The sequence below is a fragment of the Oryctolagus cuniculus genome, chromosome 20 (assembly GCF_051225735.1).
Source record: "Oryctolagus cuniculus isolate XC-2025 breed Fujian yellow rabbit chromosome 20, ASM5122573v1, whole genome shotgun sequence".
Lineage (NCBI taxonomy): Eukaryota > Metazoa > Chordata > Mammalia > Lagomorpha > Leporidae > Oryctolagus > Oryctolagus cuniculus.
Window position 1 is genome coordinate 49,952,635 of NC_142886.1, and position 16,837 is coordinate 49,969,471.

At 50.7% G+C, this 16,837-nt stretch overlaps 2 protein-coding genes and 1 pseudogene across 27 annotated transcripts in view; 1 reads left to right on the forward strand and 2 right to left on the reverse strand.

Moving 5' to 3' along the window:
* The window catches only part of LOC100338442 (EEF1A lysine methyltransferase 1), a 40,166-nt gene extending 27,223 nt beyond the window's left edge, over positions 1–12,943 (reverse strand). For 2 of the 10 annotated variants that reach the window (XR_011384982.2, XR_016226810.1), the window contains exons 1-2: positions 12,805–12,943; positions 11,533–11,557 (exon numbers count right to left, since the gene is read on the reverse strand). The gene's annotated coding sequence lies outside the window, so the exon portion shown is untranslated. Of the gene's footprint in view, positions 1–763; positions 2,241–2,952; positions 3,211–8,769; positions 9,554–11,532; positions 11,879–12,804 lie in introns of those variants that run through there. The other 8 variants (XR_011384980.2, XR_011384984.2, XR_011384985.2 and 5 more) reach the window with 8 other exon arrangements.
* LOC127487899 (U6 spliceosomal RNA) lies at positions 5,825–5,921 on the reverse strand (annotated as a pseudogene).
* Positions 12,944–13,029: 86 nt separating the features above from the next.
* Positions 13,030–16,837, forward strand: part of WDR20 (WD repeat domain 20) — a 61,802-nt gene continuing 57,994 nt past the window's right edge. For 7 of the 17 annotated variants that reach the window (XM_051834893.3, XM_008248670.5, XM_002721720.6 and 4 more), the window contains exon 1: positions 13,030–13,378. In XM_051834893.3, the coding sequence (XP_051690853.1) occupies positions 13,130–13,378 (249 nt within the window). In that variant the 5' untranslated portion in view covers positions 13,030–13,129. The remainder of the gene's footprint in view (positions 13,379–16,837) is intronic. The other 10 variants (XM_051834895.3, XM_089322661.1, XM_070065407.2 and 7 more) reach the window with 6 other exon arrangements.

Genomic DNA, 16,837 nt, shown 5'->3' on the forward strand with positions numbered 1-16,837 from the left:
CATGCTTGCAACAGCCCGGGTTGGGCCAGGCTGAACCCAGGAGCCAGAAAACTCCATCTGGGTCTCACACTTGGAAGGCACGGCTCCAAGTATTTGAGCCATCATCTGCTGCCTCCCAGGGTGGGCATTCGCAGGAAGCTGGACTGGAAGTAGAGGTGCGACTTGATCCCAGGCATTCTAATATGGAATGAAGGCATCCCAAGTTGTAGCTTAACTCTCACTGTGCCACAACACTTGCCCCCTAAAATGGATTTTTTAAATTAACCAGTCTCTCTTCCTTCCCATCACAGGCCTCCAGTTACTGCTGTACAGCTGTGTATGTAGCTCTGGGGCCAGCACTGTGGCAGTTAGGTTAACCTGCCTAACCGTGCGATGCCAGCATATGAATGCTGGTTCAAGTCCTGGCTCTTCCACTTCGGATCCAGCTCTGTGCTAACGTGCTTAGGAAAGCAGCAGAATATGGTTCAACTATTTGGGGCCCTGCACACACTTGGGAGACCCAGATGAAACTCCTGGTTTCATCCTGGCCCAGTCCCAGACATTGTGGCCATTTGGAGAGTGAACCAGAGGCTGGAAGATCTCTCTGCTTTTCCTTCTCTTTCTGTAATTCTGGCTTTCAAATAAATAAATAAATCTGAAAAAAAGAAGAGGAGAGGAGAGGAGAGGAGAGGAGAGGAGAGGAGAGGAGAGGAGAGAGGAGGGGAGAGGAGGCGAGAGGAGGGGAGAGGGGAGGGGAGGGGAGGGGAGGGGAGGGGAGGGGAGGGGAGGGGAGGGGAGGGGAGCGGAGGGGAAAAGCAATCAGTCAGCTTTGCTGGCTGCTTCTCAACAGCCCACTAATGTTGATGAGGTACCCCAGATCGTAACTGAGAAGTACTTCTATCACACAAGTAACACTTTTTTTCTTCATATCCAGCATACAGCCTCTTTTTTCAATTTCCTGTTGAAGGCTCTCAGAACGAGTTAGAAATTGTTACTGAGGCTATCCAGCTGGAACATCCTTCCTGTAAGTGCTTCAAAGACAAAATCCACAATGTTTATTGAGCTGCTTAGATAAGCTTTTTGTTTCACCTCTTAGTAGAGGAGCTTAACAATGAAAGACAGAGCTAGCACAAGTTCTGCCTACAAAAAGTGAAGTCTTCGGGGCTGGTGCCGTGGCACACTAGGTTAATCCTCCACCTGCGGTGCTGGCATCCCATATGGGCACTGGTTCTAGTCCCGGCTGCTCCTCTTCCAGTCCAGCTCTCTGCTGTGGCCTGGGAAAGCAGTAGAGGATGGCTCAAGTGCTTGGCCCCTGCACCCGCATGGGAGACCAGGAGGCGGCACCTGGCTCCTGGCTTCAGATCGGCGTAGCTCTGGCTGTTGCAGCCATTTGGGGAGTGAACTAATGGAAGGAAGATCTTTCTCTGTCTGTAATTCTATCTGTTAATTAATTAAAAAAAGTGAAGTCCTCATTTGGATTCAGTTCTGAAACACTCAGTTCAACTAGTTTTGTGTCTTTGACAAGTCTCGTGACAACTTCCTTTTATCTTCCGCCTATTTTTTCCTTCATCACTATGGTGTGGAACCCACATTTCAGTCTTCTATCTACAATCTAAGACAACAGCAACACAGTGAGTGAGCGTTTGGTTTAGCTATTGATACGGGTTAAGATGCCTGGATCCCACACCAGGGTGCCTGCGTTCAATAACTGCCTCTGGCATCTGATTCCAGCTTCTTGCTAATGCAGTCCCTGGGAGGCAGCAATGATAGGTGGGTATTTGGATTTCTGTCATTCATGTGGGAGACATGGACTGTGTTGCTGGTTTTGACTGGACCCAGTCTTGGCTGTTGCTAGTGTGTAGGGAGTGAAGCCAATGGGAACTGTCTCTGAAATTAAGAAAATTAAGGCAAGAAATACTCAGAGTCATATTTATTTGAGGGGGTAGGGGACAGCTATCTTTCAAAGCTGGGACTGGAGAGAGTGGACAGTGGTGTTTTTTGGAAAGAGCAATTCTGTTGACAACCACCAGCGTCACTGCTAACCTCTTGGGCAGAACCAATCACGGCTTCCTTTGTGCTGCTACTCCTCTTGCCCCGCGGGATTGTACTGGGTGGGCAGAGGCAATGGTGTGGGGATTTGCCCAGGAGAAAGGGTAAAGCACTGATGGAGCAGGGCCTCCTACAGATAGAAGAGACTTCTCCAGCAGCACAGTGTAGAAATCAGTTTCGAAGAGAATGATTTCAGAGATATGAAGACACGCCTAATGGTGGAACATGAGAAATGAGAAAGATTCAAGTTTTGTAGTGATTCCCAAGCCCTCCTGCTTCTCAGTATTTTAGTATTTCAGTAATTTCTTCAAGCAAAAGAAATACTTAAGTACTCCATTTATCATGTAAAGTTTAAACCACCATAATAAGTATAAGGTAGCTTCAATCAGTTCATGAAATAATGGAATTAATGAAAAGATGAGGCCGGTGCCGCAACTCACTAGGCTAATCCCCTGCCTTGCAGCGCCGGCACACCGGGTTCTAGTCCCGGTCGGGGCGCTGGATTCTGTCCTGGTTGCCCCTCTTCCAGGCCAGCTCTCTGCTGTGGCCAGGGAGTGCAGTGGAGGATGGCCCAGGTGCTTGGGCCCTGCACCCCATGGGAGACCAGGAGAAGCACCTGGCTCCTGCCATCAGATCAGCACAGTGCGCCGGCCGCGGCGGCCATTGGAGGGTGAACCAATGGCAAAGGAAGACCTTTCTCTCTGTCTCTCTCACTGTCCACTCTGCCTGTCAAAAAATTAAAAAAAAAAAAAAAGATGAAAAACTTCCACCAACTTTTTTTTTAACTTTTATTTAATGACTATAAATTTGGAAATTTTAAATTTTAATGAATATAAATTTGGAATATAAATTTCCAAAGCACAGCTTATGGATTACAATGCCCCCCCCCCCCCCCGCATAACTTCCCTCCCACTCGACACCAACTTTTTTTTTTAAAGATTTATTTATTTATCTGAAAGTCAGAGTTACACAGAAAGAGGAGAGGCAGAGAGAGAGAGATGTTTTCCATCCGATGGTTCACTCCACAACGGCTGGAGCTGTGCTGATCTGAAGCCAGGAGCCAGGAGCTTCTTCCGGGTCTCCCACATGGGTGCAGGGGCCCAAGGACTTGGGCCATCTTCTACTGCTTTCCCAGGCCATAGCAGAGAGCTGGATTGGAAGAGGAGCAGCCGGGACTAGAACCTGCGCCCATATGGGATGCCGGCACTTCAGGCCAGGGCATTAACCCGCTGCACCACAGCACCGACTCCCTCCCCCCAACTTTTTGAAGTCCCCTCATGTCTTACATCGATAAGCTGTTTGAAAAGTGGACCACTATAGTTTATTCTTGTTTTTATTTTTTAAAAATACTTATTTGATGGGGCTGGCACTGTGGCACAGCAGGTTAAAGCCCCAGTCTACAGTGCTGGCATCCCACAGGTGCACCAGTTTGAGTCCCAGCTTGCCCCACTTCAGATTCAGCTCCCTGCTAATGCACCTGGGAAAGCAGCAGAGGATGGCCTGAGTGCTTGGGCCCCTGCACCCAGGTGGTAGAGAAGAAAGTAGCTTCTGGCTTCAGATGAGCTCAGCTCCGACCATTGCGGCCATTTGGGGAGTGAACCAGCAGATGGAAGGCCTCTTTCTCTCTCTCTCTCTGTAACTCTTTCAAATAAATAAAATAAATCTAAAAAAATTTCTTATTTGAAAGGCAGTGTGATATAAAGAGGCACAGAGAGAGAATGAGAGTCTCTTTCATCCACTGGTTTACTACCCCAATGGCCATAACAGCCAGCCAAGTCTAGATCTGGCAAAGCCAGGAGCCAGAACTCCAGTGCTTTCCCAGAGGTTGCAGGCATCCAGAAGTACTCGGGCCATCTTCTGCTGCCTCAGCAGGCACGTTAGCAGAGAGCTGGATAGGAAGTGGAGCAACCAGGATTCAAGTCAGGTACTCTAATACGGGATGATGGCGTTACAAGCAGGAGCTTAACCTGCTGTGCCACACTGCTGGCCCATGGTCTTGTTTCAACAGCATATACTTGGCATCTATTACTGAAATTACAATTCAGTGGTCTTTAGTAGATTCAGAATTATGCAACTATCATCCCCCAAAAGACCCTGTACCCATGAGCAGTCAACCCTCTTTTCCTACTATTTCACCATCCCCAGGTAACCACTGATCTACTTCTTGTTTACACTTCATTCCTTTTCATTATGGCTGAGTATTTCATTGTATGGACTATACCACATTTTGTTCATATATTTATCAGTTGATGGGCATTTGATATGTTTCCAATTTTGGGCTATTATGAATAAAGTTGCTATAAACATTCCTGTATACCTTAAGATTTATTTCTATGACAGTCACAGAGTTAGTGAGGGAGAGAAAGAGAGAGAGAGAGAGAGAGAAAGAAAATCTTACATCTACTGGTTCATTCCCCAAATGGCCACAATGGTTGGGGCTGGGCCAGGCTGAAACCAGCAGCCTGGAACTCCATCTGGGTTTCCCACATAGGTGCAGGGTCCCAAATCTGGGCCATCTGTGTTTTTTTTTTGTTTTGTTTTGTTTTGTTTTGTTTTTTTACGATTTATTTTTACTTATTTAAAAGACAGAGTTACAGTGAGAAGTAGAGACAGAGAGAAAGAGGTCTTCCACCCGCTGGTTCACTCCCCAAATGGCTGCAATGGCCAGAGCTGCGTTGATCCAAAACCAGGAGCTTCTTCCAGGTCTCCCACGCAGGTGCAGGGGCCCAAGGTCTTGGACCATCTTCTACTGCCTTCCCAGGCCACAGCAGAGAGCTGGATCAGAAGAGAAGCAGCCGGGACTAGAATCGGCACCCAAATGGGATGCCAGCACTTCAGGCAAGGGCTTTAACCCACTGCGCCACAGCACCAGTTCCAGGGCCATCTGCTGCTGCTTTCTCAGGCACATTAGCAGGGAGCTGGATCAGAAGTGGCACAGCTGAGATTTAAACTGGTGCCGTGTGGGATGCTGGTGCTGTAGGCAGTGGCTCAACCTGCTGTACCCCAAACCTAACCCCCATGCATGTTTTTATGTGGACATATTTCGATTTCTCTTGGGTATACACTGTTGGGTCATATGATAACTGTTTAACTTTTTAAGAAACAGACTATTACCCAAAGTGGCTGTACCATTTTTCATTCCCCTCAGTAGTATATGAGTTCAGATTTCTCCACATCCTCACCAACACTTGTTATTACTTTTTTTGATGATACTCATCCCAGTGTCTAAGCAGTATCATTTTTTTTTTTTTTTTTTTGACAGGCAGAGTGGACAGTGAGAGAGAGAGACAGAGAGAAAGGTCTTCCTTTGCCGTTGGTTCACCCTCCAATGGCCGCCGCGGCCGGCGTGCTGCGGCCGGCGCACCGCGCTGATCCGATGGCAGGAGCCAGGAGCCAGGTGCTTTTCCTGGTCTCCCATGGGGTGCAGGGCCCAAGCACCTGGGCCATCCTCCACTGCACTCCCGGGCCACAGCAGAGAGCTGGCCTGGAAGAGGGGCAACCGGGACAGAATCCGGCGCCCCAACCGGGACTAGAACCCGGTGTGCCGGCGCCGCTAGGCGGAGGATTAGCCTAGTGAGCCGCGGCACCGGCCTAAGCAGTATCATTTAATTATGGTTTTGACTCCCATGTCCCTGAAGGCTAATGATACTGAACATCTATCTGTTCACGTGCTTACTGGCCATTTGCTTATCTCCTTTGGAGAAATAATATCCATTAATAGTCTTCATTGTTTTTCCTGTCTACCCCTCTCCAGCTAGATTGTACCCTGGGCTCTGCCTGGCCATCCTAGTCACAGAAAAATGTGGAATGCTTTATCAATTTGTATGTCATCCTTGGACGGGTGCCATGCCAATCACTGTATTGTTCCAATTGTATATGTGTTGTGGCTTTGCCTGTTTTAAAATTGTCTTTTGAGTTGCAAGAGTAATATTAGCTCTAGATGTAAGTTGTTTATCAGATATATGATTTGCAAGTATTTTCTCCCATTCTGTGGACTGACTTTTCCTCCGCCTGTGGCTCTGGCACCCCGGGTTCTAGTCCCGGTCGGGGCGCCGGATTCTGTCCCGGTTGCTCCTCTTCCAGTCCAGCTCTCTGCTGTGGCTTGGGAAGGCAGTGGAGGATGGCCCAAGTGCTTGGGCTCTGCACCCGCATGGGAGACCAGGAGAAGCACCTGGCTCCTGCCATCGGATCAGCGCAGTGCGCCGGCCGCAGCGGCCATTGTGGGGTGAACCAACAGAAAAGGAAGACCTTTCTCTCTGTCTCTCTCACTATCCACTCTGCCTGTCAAAACAAACAAGCAAACAAACAAAAAAAAAGAGTTACAGAGAGACAAGGAGACAGAGAGAGAGGTCCTCCATCCACTGGTTCACTCCCCAAAAGCCCGCAACGAATGGAGCTGAGCCTATCCAAAGCCAGGAGCCAGGAGCTTCCTCCAGGTCTCCCACATGGGTGCAGGGGCCCAAGCACTTGGGCCATCCTCCACGGCTTTCCCAGGCCATAAACAGAGAGCTGGACAAGCAGCAGCCTGGACACAAACCAGTGTCTATATGGGATGCTGGTGCTGCAGGCAGAGGATCAACTCAATATGCCATAGCTCTGTCTCCAGACTTTTCTAATTTTAAGTTTTCAAAAATCTTTCAATTTTCAAAAAATACATGTTTGCTTCAAACTTAAATTGCTATTCTTTTTTTTTTTTTTAATTAGGATGCCAGCACTGCAGGTGGCAGCTCTACCTGCTACGCCACAGCGCCGGCCCCTAAATTGCTATTCTTAATACTTCAAGTTTAGCTTAAATAAACACATTTTAGATGCCCAGCTAACTCAGTCAGTAGAACATGAGACTTTTAATATATTTACTCTAATATATTTCTCTTTTGAGGCCCAAATTCAAATTGTTTCTCCTCATCCCTAGCTCTAGAATAGTAACTTGAATAAGTCACTTCATTCGTTTCTTTTTTTTTTTTTTTTTTGACAGGTAGAGTGATAGACAGTGAGAGAGAGACAGAAAGGTCTTCCTTCTGTTGGTTCATTCCCCAAATGGCTGCCACGGCCGGCGCTGCGCTGATCCAAAGCCAGGAGCCAGGTACTTCCTCCCGGTCTCCCATGTGGGTACAAGCACTTGGGCCATCCTCCGCTGCCCTCCCAGGCCACAGCAGAGAGCTGGACTGGAAGAGGAGCAACTGGGACTAGAACCCAGCGCCCATATGGGATGCTGGCACCACAGAGGATTAACCAAGTGAGCCACAGCGCCGGCCACTCATTCGTTTCATTCTTAGTTATCTCCTCTGTAAGAAAGGGATAATGGACCTTTGTTGGAAGGTTGTATTATGAAAATGAAAGTACATGGAAGTTCTTAGCACAATGACCACAGACAGAGTAGGGGCTTACTAAATGTGCTGACTTTGAAGATCTCCAAGACTCTATAAAAGCATTTATATTTCAAGATACATGTGAGGTATTAAAAGTGCAGCATCCACTTAATATGATTACAGAATGGGCAAGTGCTGAGCCATAGTAGGTAAAGCCACCACCTACAGTGCCAGCATCCCATGCGGGCACCGGTTTGAGTGCCAAATGCTCCACTTCCAGTCCAGCTCCCTGCTAGTGTGCCTGGGAAGGCAGCAGAGGATGGCCCAAGTGCTTGGGCCCCTGAATACATATGGGAGACCTGGAAGAAGCTCCTGGCTCCTGGCTTTGGATCAGCCCAGCTCTAGCCATTGCTGCCATTTGGGGAGTGAACCAGCATATGGAAGACCTCTAACTATTCCTTTCAAATAAATAAATAAAATAAATATTTAAAAGATTATAGAAATAAGATACTTTGCACAACATGAATTTGTATTTAAAAACATAACTGCTGGTGCCAAGGCTTACTTGGCTAATCCTCCGTCTGCGGTGCCGGCACCCCGGGTTCTAGTCCCGGTCGGGGCGCCGATTCTGTCCCGGTTGCTCCTCTTCCAGTCCAGCTCTCTGCTGTGGCCTGGGAAGGCAGTGGAAGATGGCCCAAGTGCTTGGGCCCTGCACCCCCATGGGAAACCAGGAGGAAGCATCTGGCTCCTGGCTTCGGATTGGTGCAGCGCGCCAGCTGCAGTGCGCTGGCTGTAGTGGCAATTTGGGGGGTGAACCTATGGAAAAGGAAGACCTTTCTCTCTGTCTCTTTCTAACTGTGCCTGCCAAAAACAAAACAAAACATAACTGATACAGCAGGTTAAACCACTGCCTGCAATGCTGGAATCCTAGAGTGCCAGTTGAAGTCCCAGCTGTTTCATTTCCAATCCAACTCCCTGCTAATGCACCTGGGAAAGCAACAGACGATGGTTCAAGTGCTTGGGCTCCTGCCACATATGTGGGAGACCTGAACGGAGTTCCAGGTTCCTGTCTTTGGCCTGGTCATCTAGGGAGTGAATCAGCAGACAGAAGATCTGTTTTTTTCTCTGTGTTCTACTACTCTGCCTTTCAAACAGATAAATCTGAAAAAAAAAAAAAAAATTAGCAATCCCAATGGTGTATCAATTTTAACATTGTACAAAGTAGGAATGCTATATTAGGGACAGTATATTATATAATGTCTTCCAAATTTCTTTTCAAATCCCATAATGGTTGTACAATAAATAGATCTGTAATAATAGAATAAGCTTGTCCAACAAGATAAATCTAAAATTGGTTACTTTACTTACTGAGTCAGCAAGTATTTCAAATGTGGTTCTTAAGGATACCCATTTATGCCTATTTTCTTTCTCAGGGTTACTGTAGCAAAACTTTCCTCAAAGTTAAAAGTTTTGAGTATCTTACTGGATTACTTTGAATCTGAAAAAGGTAATTTTGGCCTGAAATATCCATATTGTTGCAAAAAAATTAAAAAAAAAAAAAAAGCAGGATGCTTCAGGTTATCAGTAAATCGTCCTACTCTTCTGGCCAGGCTCTTGGACTGCCCCAGTGTCCAGTCCTCAGTCCTGCTTCTTATCCTCACTCACTCTTCGGCTGACAGCAACCAGGCCTTAAATACCACCTATCTGCTGATGAGTGCCAAATACCCGTCAGCAGCTCTGAACTCTCGAGACTTGCTTCTCCAACAGCCTCCTGGACATTTCCTCCGAATGCCTGATACTTCATATCCAGTGTGTTCAAGCTGAATTCTCGACCATCCCCAGCCTCCGTTATCTGAGTTAATGGCTTTTCCATCCTCTAGCTGCTTATGTCTACATTATTTCTGACTTTCTCATTTGTCCCAAAAGCCACATCCAGTCTGCTGGCAAATCCTAGTGGCTTTATCTTCAGAGTATGTCTAAGATTCATTAATCTCTCTCTCTCTTTTTTTTTTTTTTTAATATTTATTTATTTATTTGAAAGAGTTACACAGAGAGAGAAGGAGAGGCAGAGAGAGAGAGAGGTCTTCCATCTGCAACAGCCGGAGCTACACTGATCCAAAGCCAGGAGCCAGGAGCTTCTTCTGGGTCTCCCACATGGATGCAGGGGCCCATGATTTGGGCCATCTTCTACTGCTTTCCCAGGCCATAGCAGAGAGCTGGAAAGGAAGTAGAGCAGCTAGGACTCGAACAGCGCCCACATAGGATGCCAGCACTGTAGGCGGCGGCTTAACCCACTACGCCACAGTGCCAGCCCCTCCTTGGTCTATTCTTTTCTTAGCTTTTCCAATGGCATACTTCCTTACTTCTTTGAAGTTTTTGATGAAATGTCACTTTCTGGGGTGGAATTTGGTGCATTAAGTTGCTGCGTGAGATCCTTGCATCCTGTATCAGAGTGCCTGGTTCAAGTCCTAGCTCTGCTGATTCCAGCTTCCTTGTAATTTGGACTCTGGGAGGCAGCAGAAGATGGGTCAAGTACTTGGATCCCTGCTGCCCATGTGGCAAGCCAGGACTGTGTTTCAGGTTGTTACGGGTATCTGGGGAGCAAACCAGCTGATAGAGATCTGTTTGCCTCTGTGCAATAAAACTAAAAAAAAATCAAAAAACAAAAAACTAAGCTATGAAGGAAAAAAGGAAGAAGGGACAAAGTCACAAAGTTAAGAGTGATAGCAGAACAGTATGACTAGAATAAAGATTTAGGCAACCTTTAAAGTACAGGCTGCTGGTGCATGACTTAAAAAACACAGATACTGGGGCCAGTGCTGTGGCAGAGCCGGTTAAGCTGCCACCTGCGATGCTGGCATCCCATATGGGAGCCAGTTTCAGTCCCAGCTGCTCCACTTCCAATTCAGCTTCCCGCTAATGCACCTGGGAAAGCAGAAGATGGGCCAAGTGCTTGAGTTCCTGTCACCCACATCAGAGATCTGGATAAAGCTCCTGGCTTCAGCCTGGCCCAGCCCCAGTTGTTGTAGCCATTTGTGGAGTGAACCAGTGAACAGAGGCTCTGTCTCTCCCTCTTTCTATAACTTTCAAAAAAATAAATAAATAAATTAAAAAAAAATGCAGATACTACAAGTCATGAAATGTTTTTGGACCAGAGAATGTAATGTCTAAAGCACTGTTTTAAGAGAACTGATTTGGTAGTTGAGAGAACAAATGGACATTAAGGAAATACTTATGAAATTACTATAATGATTCAAGTTTGAAATGGAAAAGGAACTGATAAGTTTAGAGACTGATGAATTTGAAGTGCAGCTTCATTTAAAAACATCCGGGTTGAAAATGAAAATCAGGGGCCAGTGCCATGGGGCAGCGGGTTAAGCTAAACCTGAAGTGCTGGCATCCTGGCTTGATTGCTCTGCTCCCAATCCAGCTCCCAGCAGAAGACGTCCATGTGCTTGGGCCCCTGCACCTAGTGGGAGACCTGGAGAAGTTCTGGGCTTCTGGCTCTGGTGTGGCACAGTCCTGGCCGCTGCAGCCATTTGAGGAGTGAACCAGCGAATGGAATCTCTCCTCCTCTCTAACTCAGACTTTCAAATAAACAAATCTATCTTTTAAAAAAGAAAAGAAAAAAAAATGGAAATCAGAAATGAACTTTAGGATGGACCCAGCTACGAAGATTTGGGCTTTACTGAATCCTTGAGTGTGTATGCGTGTGGAGGAAACTAAAAGTACTAAAACAGAAATTATTCATCTGTATGGATGAGAAAAATGAACAGCCCACTATTACTATGATCACAACAGAAAATGCTGACTATATAAAATAAAGCCTTGATAGAACGCTTTAGTTATACTGCTATTAGGGATAACAGAATGGTGCAGTTAATCGAGGATTTAAAAAGTTTTTGTTTTGTTTGCTGAGGTTTTTCTCCCACCAAAAAAAAAAAAATGTGTTATTGTACTTCTCCCCCTTGCTAACTAGGAAACAGCGTTTTTTTATTCAGGATGTCATGATCCCTCAAGATGACCAATTATATGTGTACAATTTTTATGTAAAACAACTCAGTTACCAGAGATTGGGGCAAACTCATGCTAGGCACAGAATACATCTTAAAATAGAGTTCTGAGCCCTGAGTTTCAGGGAAAGGCAAAAGACATCAGAACAATTCTATCAAAAATGTTTAAGTATTTCAGATACCTGTTAGCCCGGCAGGATTTCAGCGCTTTGAAAGGCTCAGCAGGTTAGGTCAGCCGCACTGTTCCATCACGGGGGTGGGGGTGGGGTGGGGCTGGCGGCTCTGACACTCCTCACCCCCCTCCCCAGGGTGAACCCCGGCTGGCGGCTCTGACACCCCCCCCCCCCAGGGTGAACCCCCGGCTGGCAGCTCTGACACTCCTCCCCCTCTCCAGGGGTGAACCCCGGCTGGCGGCTCTGACACTCCTCCCCCTCCCCAGGGTGAACCCCGGCTGGCGGCTCTGACTCCCCCTCCCCAGGGTGAACCCCGGCTGGCGGCTCTGACTCCCCCCTCCCCAGGGGTGAACCCCGGCTGGCGGCTCTGACACTCCTCTCCCCCCTCCCCAGGGTGAACCCCGGCTGGCGGCTCTGACACCCTCCCCAGGGATGAACCCCCGGCTGGCGGCTCTGACTCCCCCCTCCCCAGGGTGAACCCCGGCTGGCGGCTCTGACTCCCCCCTCCCCAGGGTGAACCCCCGGCTGGCGGCTCTGACTCCCCCCTCCCCAGGGTGAACCCCGGCTGGCGGCTCTGACTCCCCCCTCCCCAGGGTGAACCCCGGCTGGCGGCTCTGACACTACCCCCTCCCCAGGGTGAACCCCGGCTGGCGGCTCTGACTCCCCCCTCCCCAGGGTGAACCCCGGCTGGCGGCTCTGACTCCCCCCCAGGGGGAACCCCCTTCCTTGGTGACCCCCCGACGACGTCAGCACGCAGGAACTGGTCATTCTCGGTGCGGCAAGCACTGGCTCTGCCCCGGAATGCCATCAGAACGTCACCCTAGAAGCGCGTTAGCGCACGCCAGCGGCTGTCCGCGGTCACCGCGACCCTCGCACACCTGGACTTCGCGCTACTGCGCCACGGGTCCGCGTGGGGCATTTCTAAACTCAATTCCGCTCATCTCGTTGAGGGCGCCTAAGCAGCTACGGAGCAACAGGAATGATCCGGCTCCCCGCGCTGCCCCGCGCGCCTCACGCCTCAGACGGCCAGTCCACACACACCGTCCTCCCCCGCACGACTCCGCCGCAGGGGCTCCGGGCCGCGGCACGGGCCGGTCGCGAGGGTCCTCCGGGCCCGCGGGGCGGGACAGCCCCCAGCCCGCGGCGAGAGCGCCACCCCCGCCGCCCGCGGCTTCCTCACGAGCCGACCCCTCGGGGCGCGGCGCCCTCCCCTCAGCGCCGCAGGGCCGGAAGCAGCCGAGGAGGCCGCCCTCACTCACTCCCGCCGCGGCTCTCCCTTACCGGCGCTCCCGCGGCACCCGCAGCCCCGCCAGCGCCTCGGCACCCCGAGCCCGCGACCCCAGGACGCAGCCGCGGCGCCGCGAGACGACGCCCGGGGGAGGAGCCGGCGCACGCCCCGCCGCGTGGAGCCGCCGGGGCAGCGCGCGTGCGCAGTCGGGCCGTAAACAAGCCCGCCCCGTCCCCTCGGCCCGCCTCCGTGGGGCTGGCCCGCGGGTGGGCGGGGCCAGAGGGGAGAGGCGGGGGGAGGAGAGCGAACGCCGGGGACGGCGCCTGCGCGGTGGGCGTGATCCGGGCACTTAGGGCAGGATGAACGCTGCTTTCCAAGATGGCGACGGAGGGAGGAGGGAAGGAGATGAACGAGATTAAGACCCAATTCACCACCCGGGAAGGTCTGTACAAGCTGCTGCCGCACTCGGAGTACAGCCGGCCCAACCGGGTGCCCTTCAACTCGCAGGGATCCAACCCTGTGCGCGTCTCCTTCGTAAACCTCAACGACCAGTCTGGCAACGGCGACCGCCTCTGCTTCAATGTGGGCCGGGAGCTCTACTTCTATATCTACAAGGGGGTCCGCAAGGTACCGACCCGGGCGTCACCGGGGCCCGCCGGCGGCGTGGGCGGAGGCCGGGGGCAGGGCGGTGACAGCGGGGCCGGGGTGACCGGCAGGGGTGGCCGTCGCTCTTACTTTGGAGTGGGCCGGCAACTCCGCTGAGGGACTCCCGAGGAAAGGGGGCTCGGGAGTGGGCAGGGTGGTGGCGTCGGCGCTCCGAGGGCGTGGGGGCCGGGGGCCGGCGCCGGGCGTGCGGGGTTCCGGCTGGGAGGCCTGGGAGCCGGCCGCCTCGGCTCCGGCGGGGTCCGCCGGGCGCTGACACGGCCAGGAGCGGGCCTGCGGGGCGAGGTGGCCGGCCCGCCCGCCTGGCTTCCCCGGAGGGGTGGGAGTCCCGCCGGGGCTCGGGGAGGGGTCTGTCAGCCTGGAGCGGGTCGGAAAGGACCTTCTGGGCACGCAGGGCTGCTCCACCTGCGGCCGCACTGACACTTCCCGACCGCCGTTTCCAAAAACGTCCGCGGAGCTCGGCTGTCACCGCCCCGCCCCGGGCGGCCTCCCGGCCGATTGCTGGGGAGGGGTCGTCCTGCCCCTCGTGGGGTGGGCTGGGCCGAGCGCCGCGGTTGCGGGCTGGAACCGGTGTTCTCGGTGGCCGGAGCTGGTGCAGCGGGGCTCTGTGTGAGCCTGCCCGGATTAGCCTGGTCCAACAAGTCGGACTGTGTCCCGCACGGGCAGGGAGGTGCCTGAAAGCTGCTGTGAAGGACCCGTCTCCTGGGGCGGCTCAGCAGGGACTCTGGAGTCTGTGATCTTCCTTTACAGCGATCTCTTTAAGAGCAGCGATTTGCGAGGGCTTTTCTTTCTCTGTGTGAGTAACTGTCCTCCCTGAGAGGTGGCCTTCGACTTGGCTCCTGGCGGGGCGAGGAGACCGTGGTAAAGCACCGTTTGTACACGTGCAGTGAGTGTGGAAACGGCGCCTGCCACAGGCACGAGCGGACGGGCCCTGTGATTTCACAGACCCGGACCCAGGGTCGTGTTTCTTCCTGCTTACCGGGGCTGGGAAGCCGACAGCCCTGTCTAAATGGAGCAGGTTGTCCCTTCCCTTGGGGCGAGCCTTTGCTAGTGCACTGCTGGGTTTGACGGTGGGGTATGCGGTCCCCCTCCGCTTTCGGCCGGAAGTCTGAGGTGTGGTAGCCCAAGTTTTCCTCCTGTTCTCAACATTGTCACCAACTTAGCTTGTCGGGTGACCTTGGTAAGTTACTTAGTTTCTACTGCCCCTCTTTAAAAAGGAACTATTGCAGTGTGTGTGTTATAATTAATAATAAGCTCACTGCAATGAGCTCGAGAGCCCTGAAACACTAGCAGATGTAAGCTATAGTTAAACAGGCGTGAAGAGTGATGTCCAACAGGAAGCTGCCATCTTGACATCCATGCTAGGACTGCAAGGATCAGTGCTTTCTCTGGAGATAAATTAAGGATTTTAGGTTATTAACAGCTGTATTTATATGAAAGGGCGATAAAGGCTTAAAACCAAGTTCATTGACACTAGCAGTGCTAGTGCAGACATTATTTGAAAAGAAATTTCTTTGAAAGATTAGTATTGATGAAGGATTTTAATGGCAAACCTTATCTGGATCTGGTATCCCTGGATGGCACCATAATAACAGGTCTTCACACCTGAAATTATCGTTATATTAGTGCTCCTTTTTTAAATTGGGACACTCTTCACTGAAGGGTGAAACTAAGAGAGCTTTTCAAAGCTTCAAAGGAATTATTTTAAACAAGTTATTTTTAGTAACTTCTAATACAAAACCCCAGACAAATCTGAAATACATAAGTTGCCCTCATATGCATAGTTTGAGCACTTTACCTGGTTTTTTTTTTTTTTTTTTTTGTAAATTCTTACTTTTATGTGGGAGGTGGGAGTAACTTTTTTGAAAAAAAATTTATTTATTTATTTGAAAGAGTTACTGACAAAGAGAGCACAAAGAGAGGGAGAGAGAAAGAGAGAGAGGTCCTCCATCTGCTGGTTCATTCCCCACATGGCTGCAGTGGCCAGGGCTGGGCCAGGCTGAAGCTGGGAGTCTGGAGCTTCTTCCCGCTTTCCTACTTGAGTGCAGCGGTCTAAGCACTTGGGCCATCTTCCACTGCTTTCCCAGGCCATCAGCAGGGAGTTGGATTGGAAAGTGGAGCAGCCGGGACTTGAACCAATGATGGTGGTGCTGTAGGCTGAGGCTTAACCTACTACGCCACTGTGCCGACTCCTAAGTGATAGTAACGTACAGATGCTTTTCCATTGTTTGGCAGACATTTCAACTCTTCTAGCCATTGTAATTTTAAAGTTTTTGTTTTCCATGTAAGTGATTGATTTTGTGACTCTAATTTCCAATTTTTATTTATTTATTTTTGACAGGCAGAGTGGACAGTGAGAGAGAGAGACAGAGAGAAAGGTCTTCCTTTGCCGCTGGTTCACCCTCCAATGGCTGCTGCGGCCGGCGCACCGCGCTGATCCGATGGCAGGAGCCAGGTTCTTATCCTGGTCTCCCATGGGGTGCAGGGCCCAAGCACTTGGGCCATCCTCCACTGCACTCCTGGGCCACAGCAGAGAGCTGGCCTGGAAGAGGGGCAACCAGGACAGAATCCGGCGCCCCGACCGGGACTAGAAGCCGGTGTGCTGGCGCCGCAAGGCGGAGGATTAGCCTAGTGAGCCGCAGCGCCGGCCAATTTCCAATTTTTAAATACAACAAATAATTCATTTTTTTTCAAGATTTATTTATTTATTTGAAAGGCAGAGTTACAGAGAGACAGAGGCAGAGAGAGAGAGAAAGAGAGGTCGTTCATCCACTGATTCACTCCCGAGATGGCCGCAATGGCTGGAGCTGCACCACTCTGAAGGCAGGAGCCAGGAGCTTCTTCCCAGTCTCCCACATGGGTGCAGGGGCCCAAGGACTTGGGCCATCTTCTACTGCTTTTCCAGGCCAGAGCTGGATTGGAAATGGAGCAGCCAGGACTAGAACCGGCACTCACATGGGATGCCAACACAGTAGGCGGCAACTTTACCCTCTACACCACAGCACCGGCCCCAAATAATTCATTTTTTAAAGAGTTGTTTGTTTATTTGAAAAGCAGAGTTACATAGAGGGAGAGAGGCAGAGGCAGAGAGAGAAGGAAGTCCTCCATCTGCTGGTCCACTACCCAAATGACCCTAATGGCCAGGGCAGGGCCAGACCAGAGCCAGGAGCTGTGTCTGGATCTCCCGCATGTGCTCAGGGGAGATCTTGGGCCATCTTCTGCTCTTTCCCAGGTGCGTTGGCAGGAGTGGATCGGAAGTGGAACGGCTTGAACTTGGCACCCAAATGGGATGCTTGCACTGCAGGTGTCAGATTAGCCCACATTGCCACAGCACTGGCCCAAATAATTTATTCTTAATTAGAAAGCCAAAATTTATTTTTGAGAGTTAATAGTCATAAATGTATTTTTGACAGTTGGCCATTT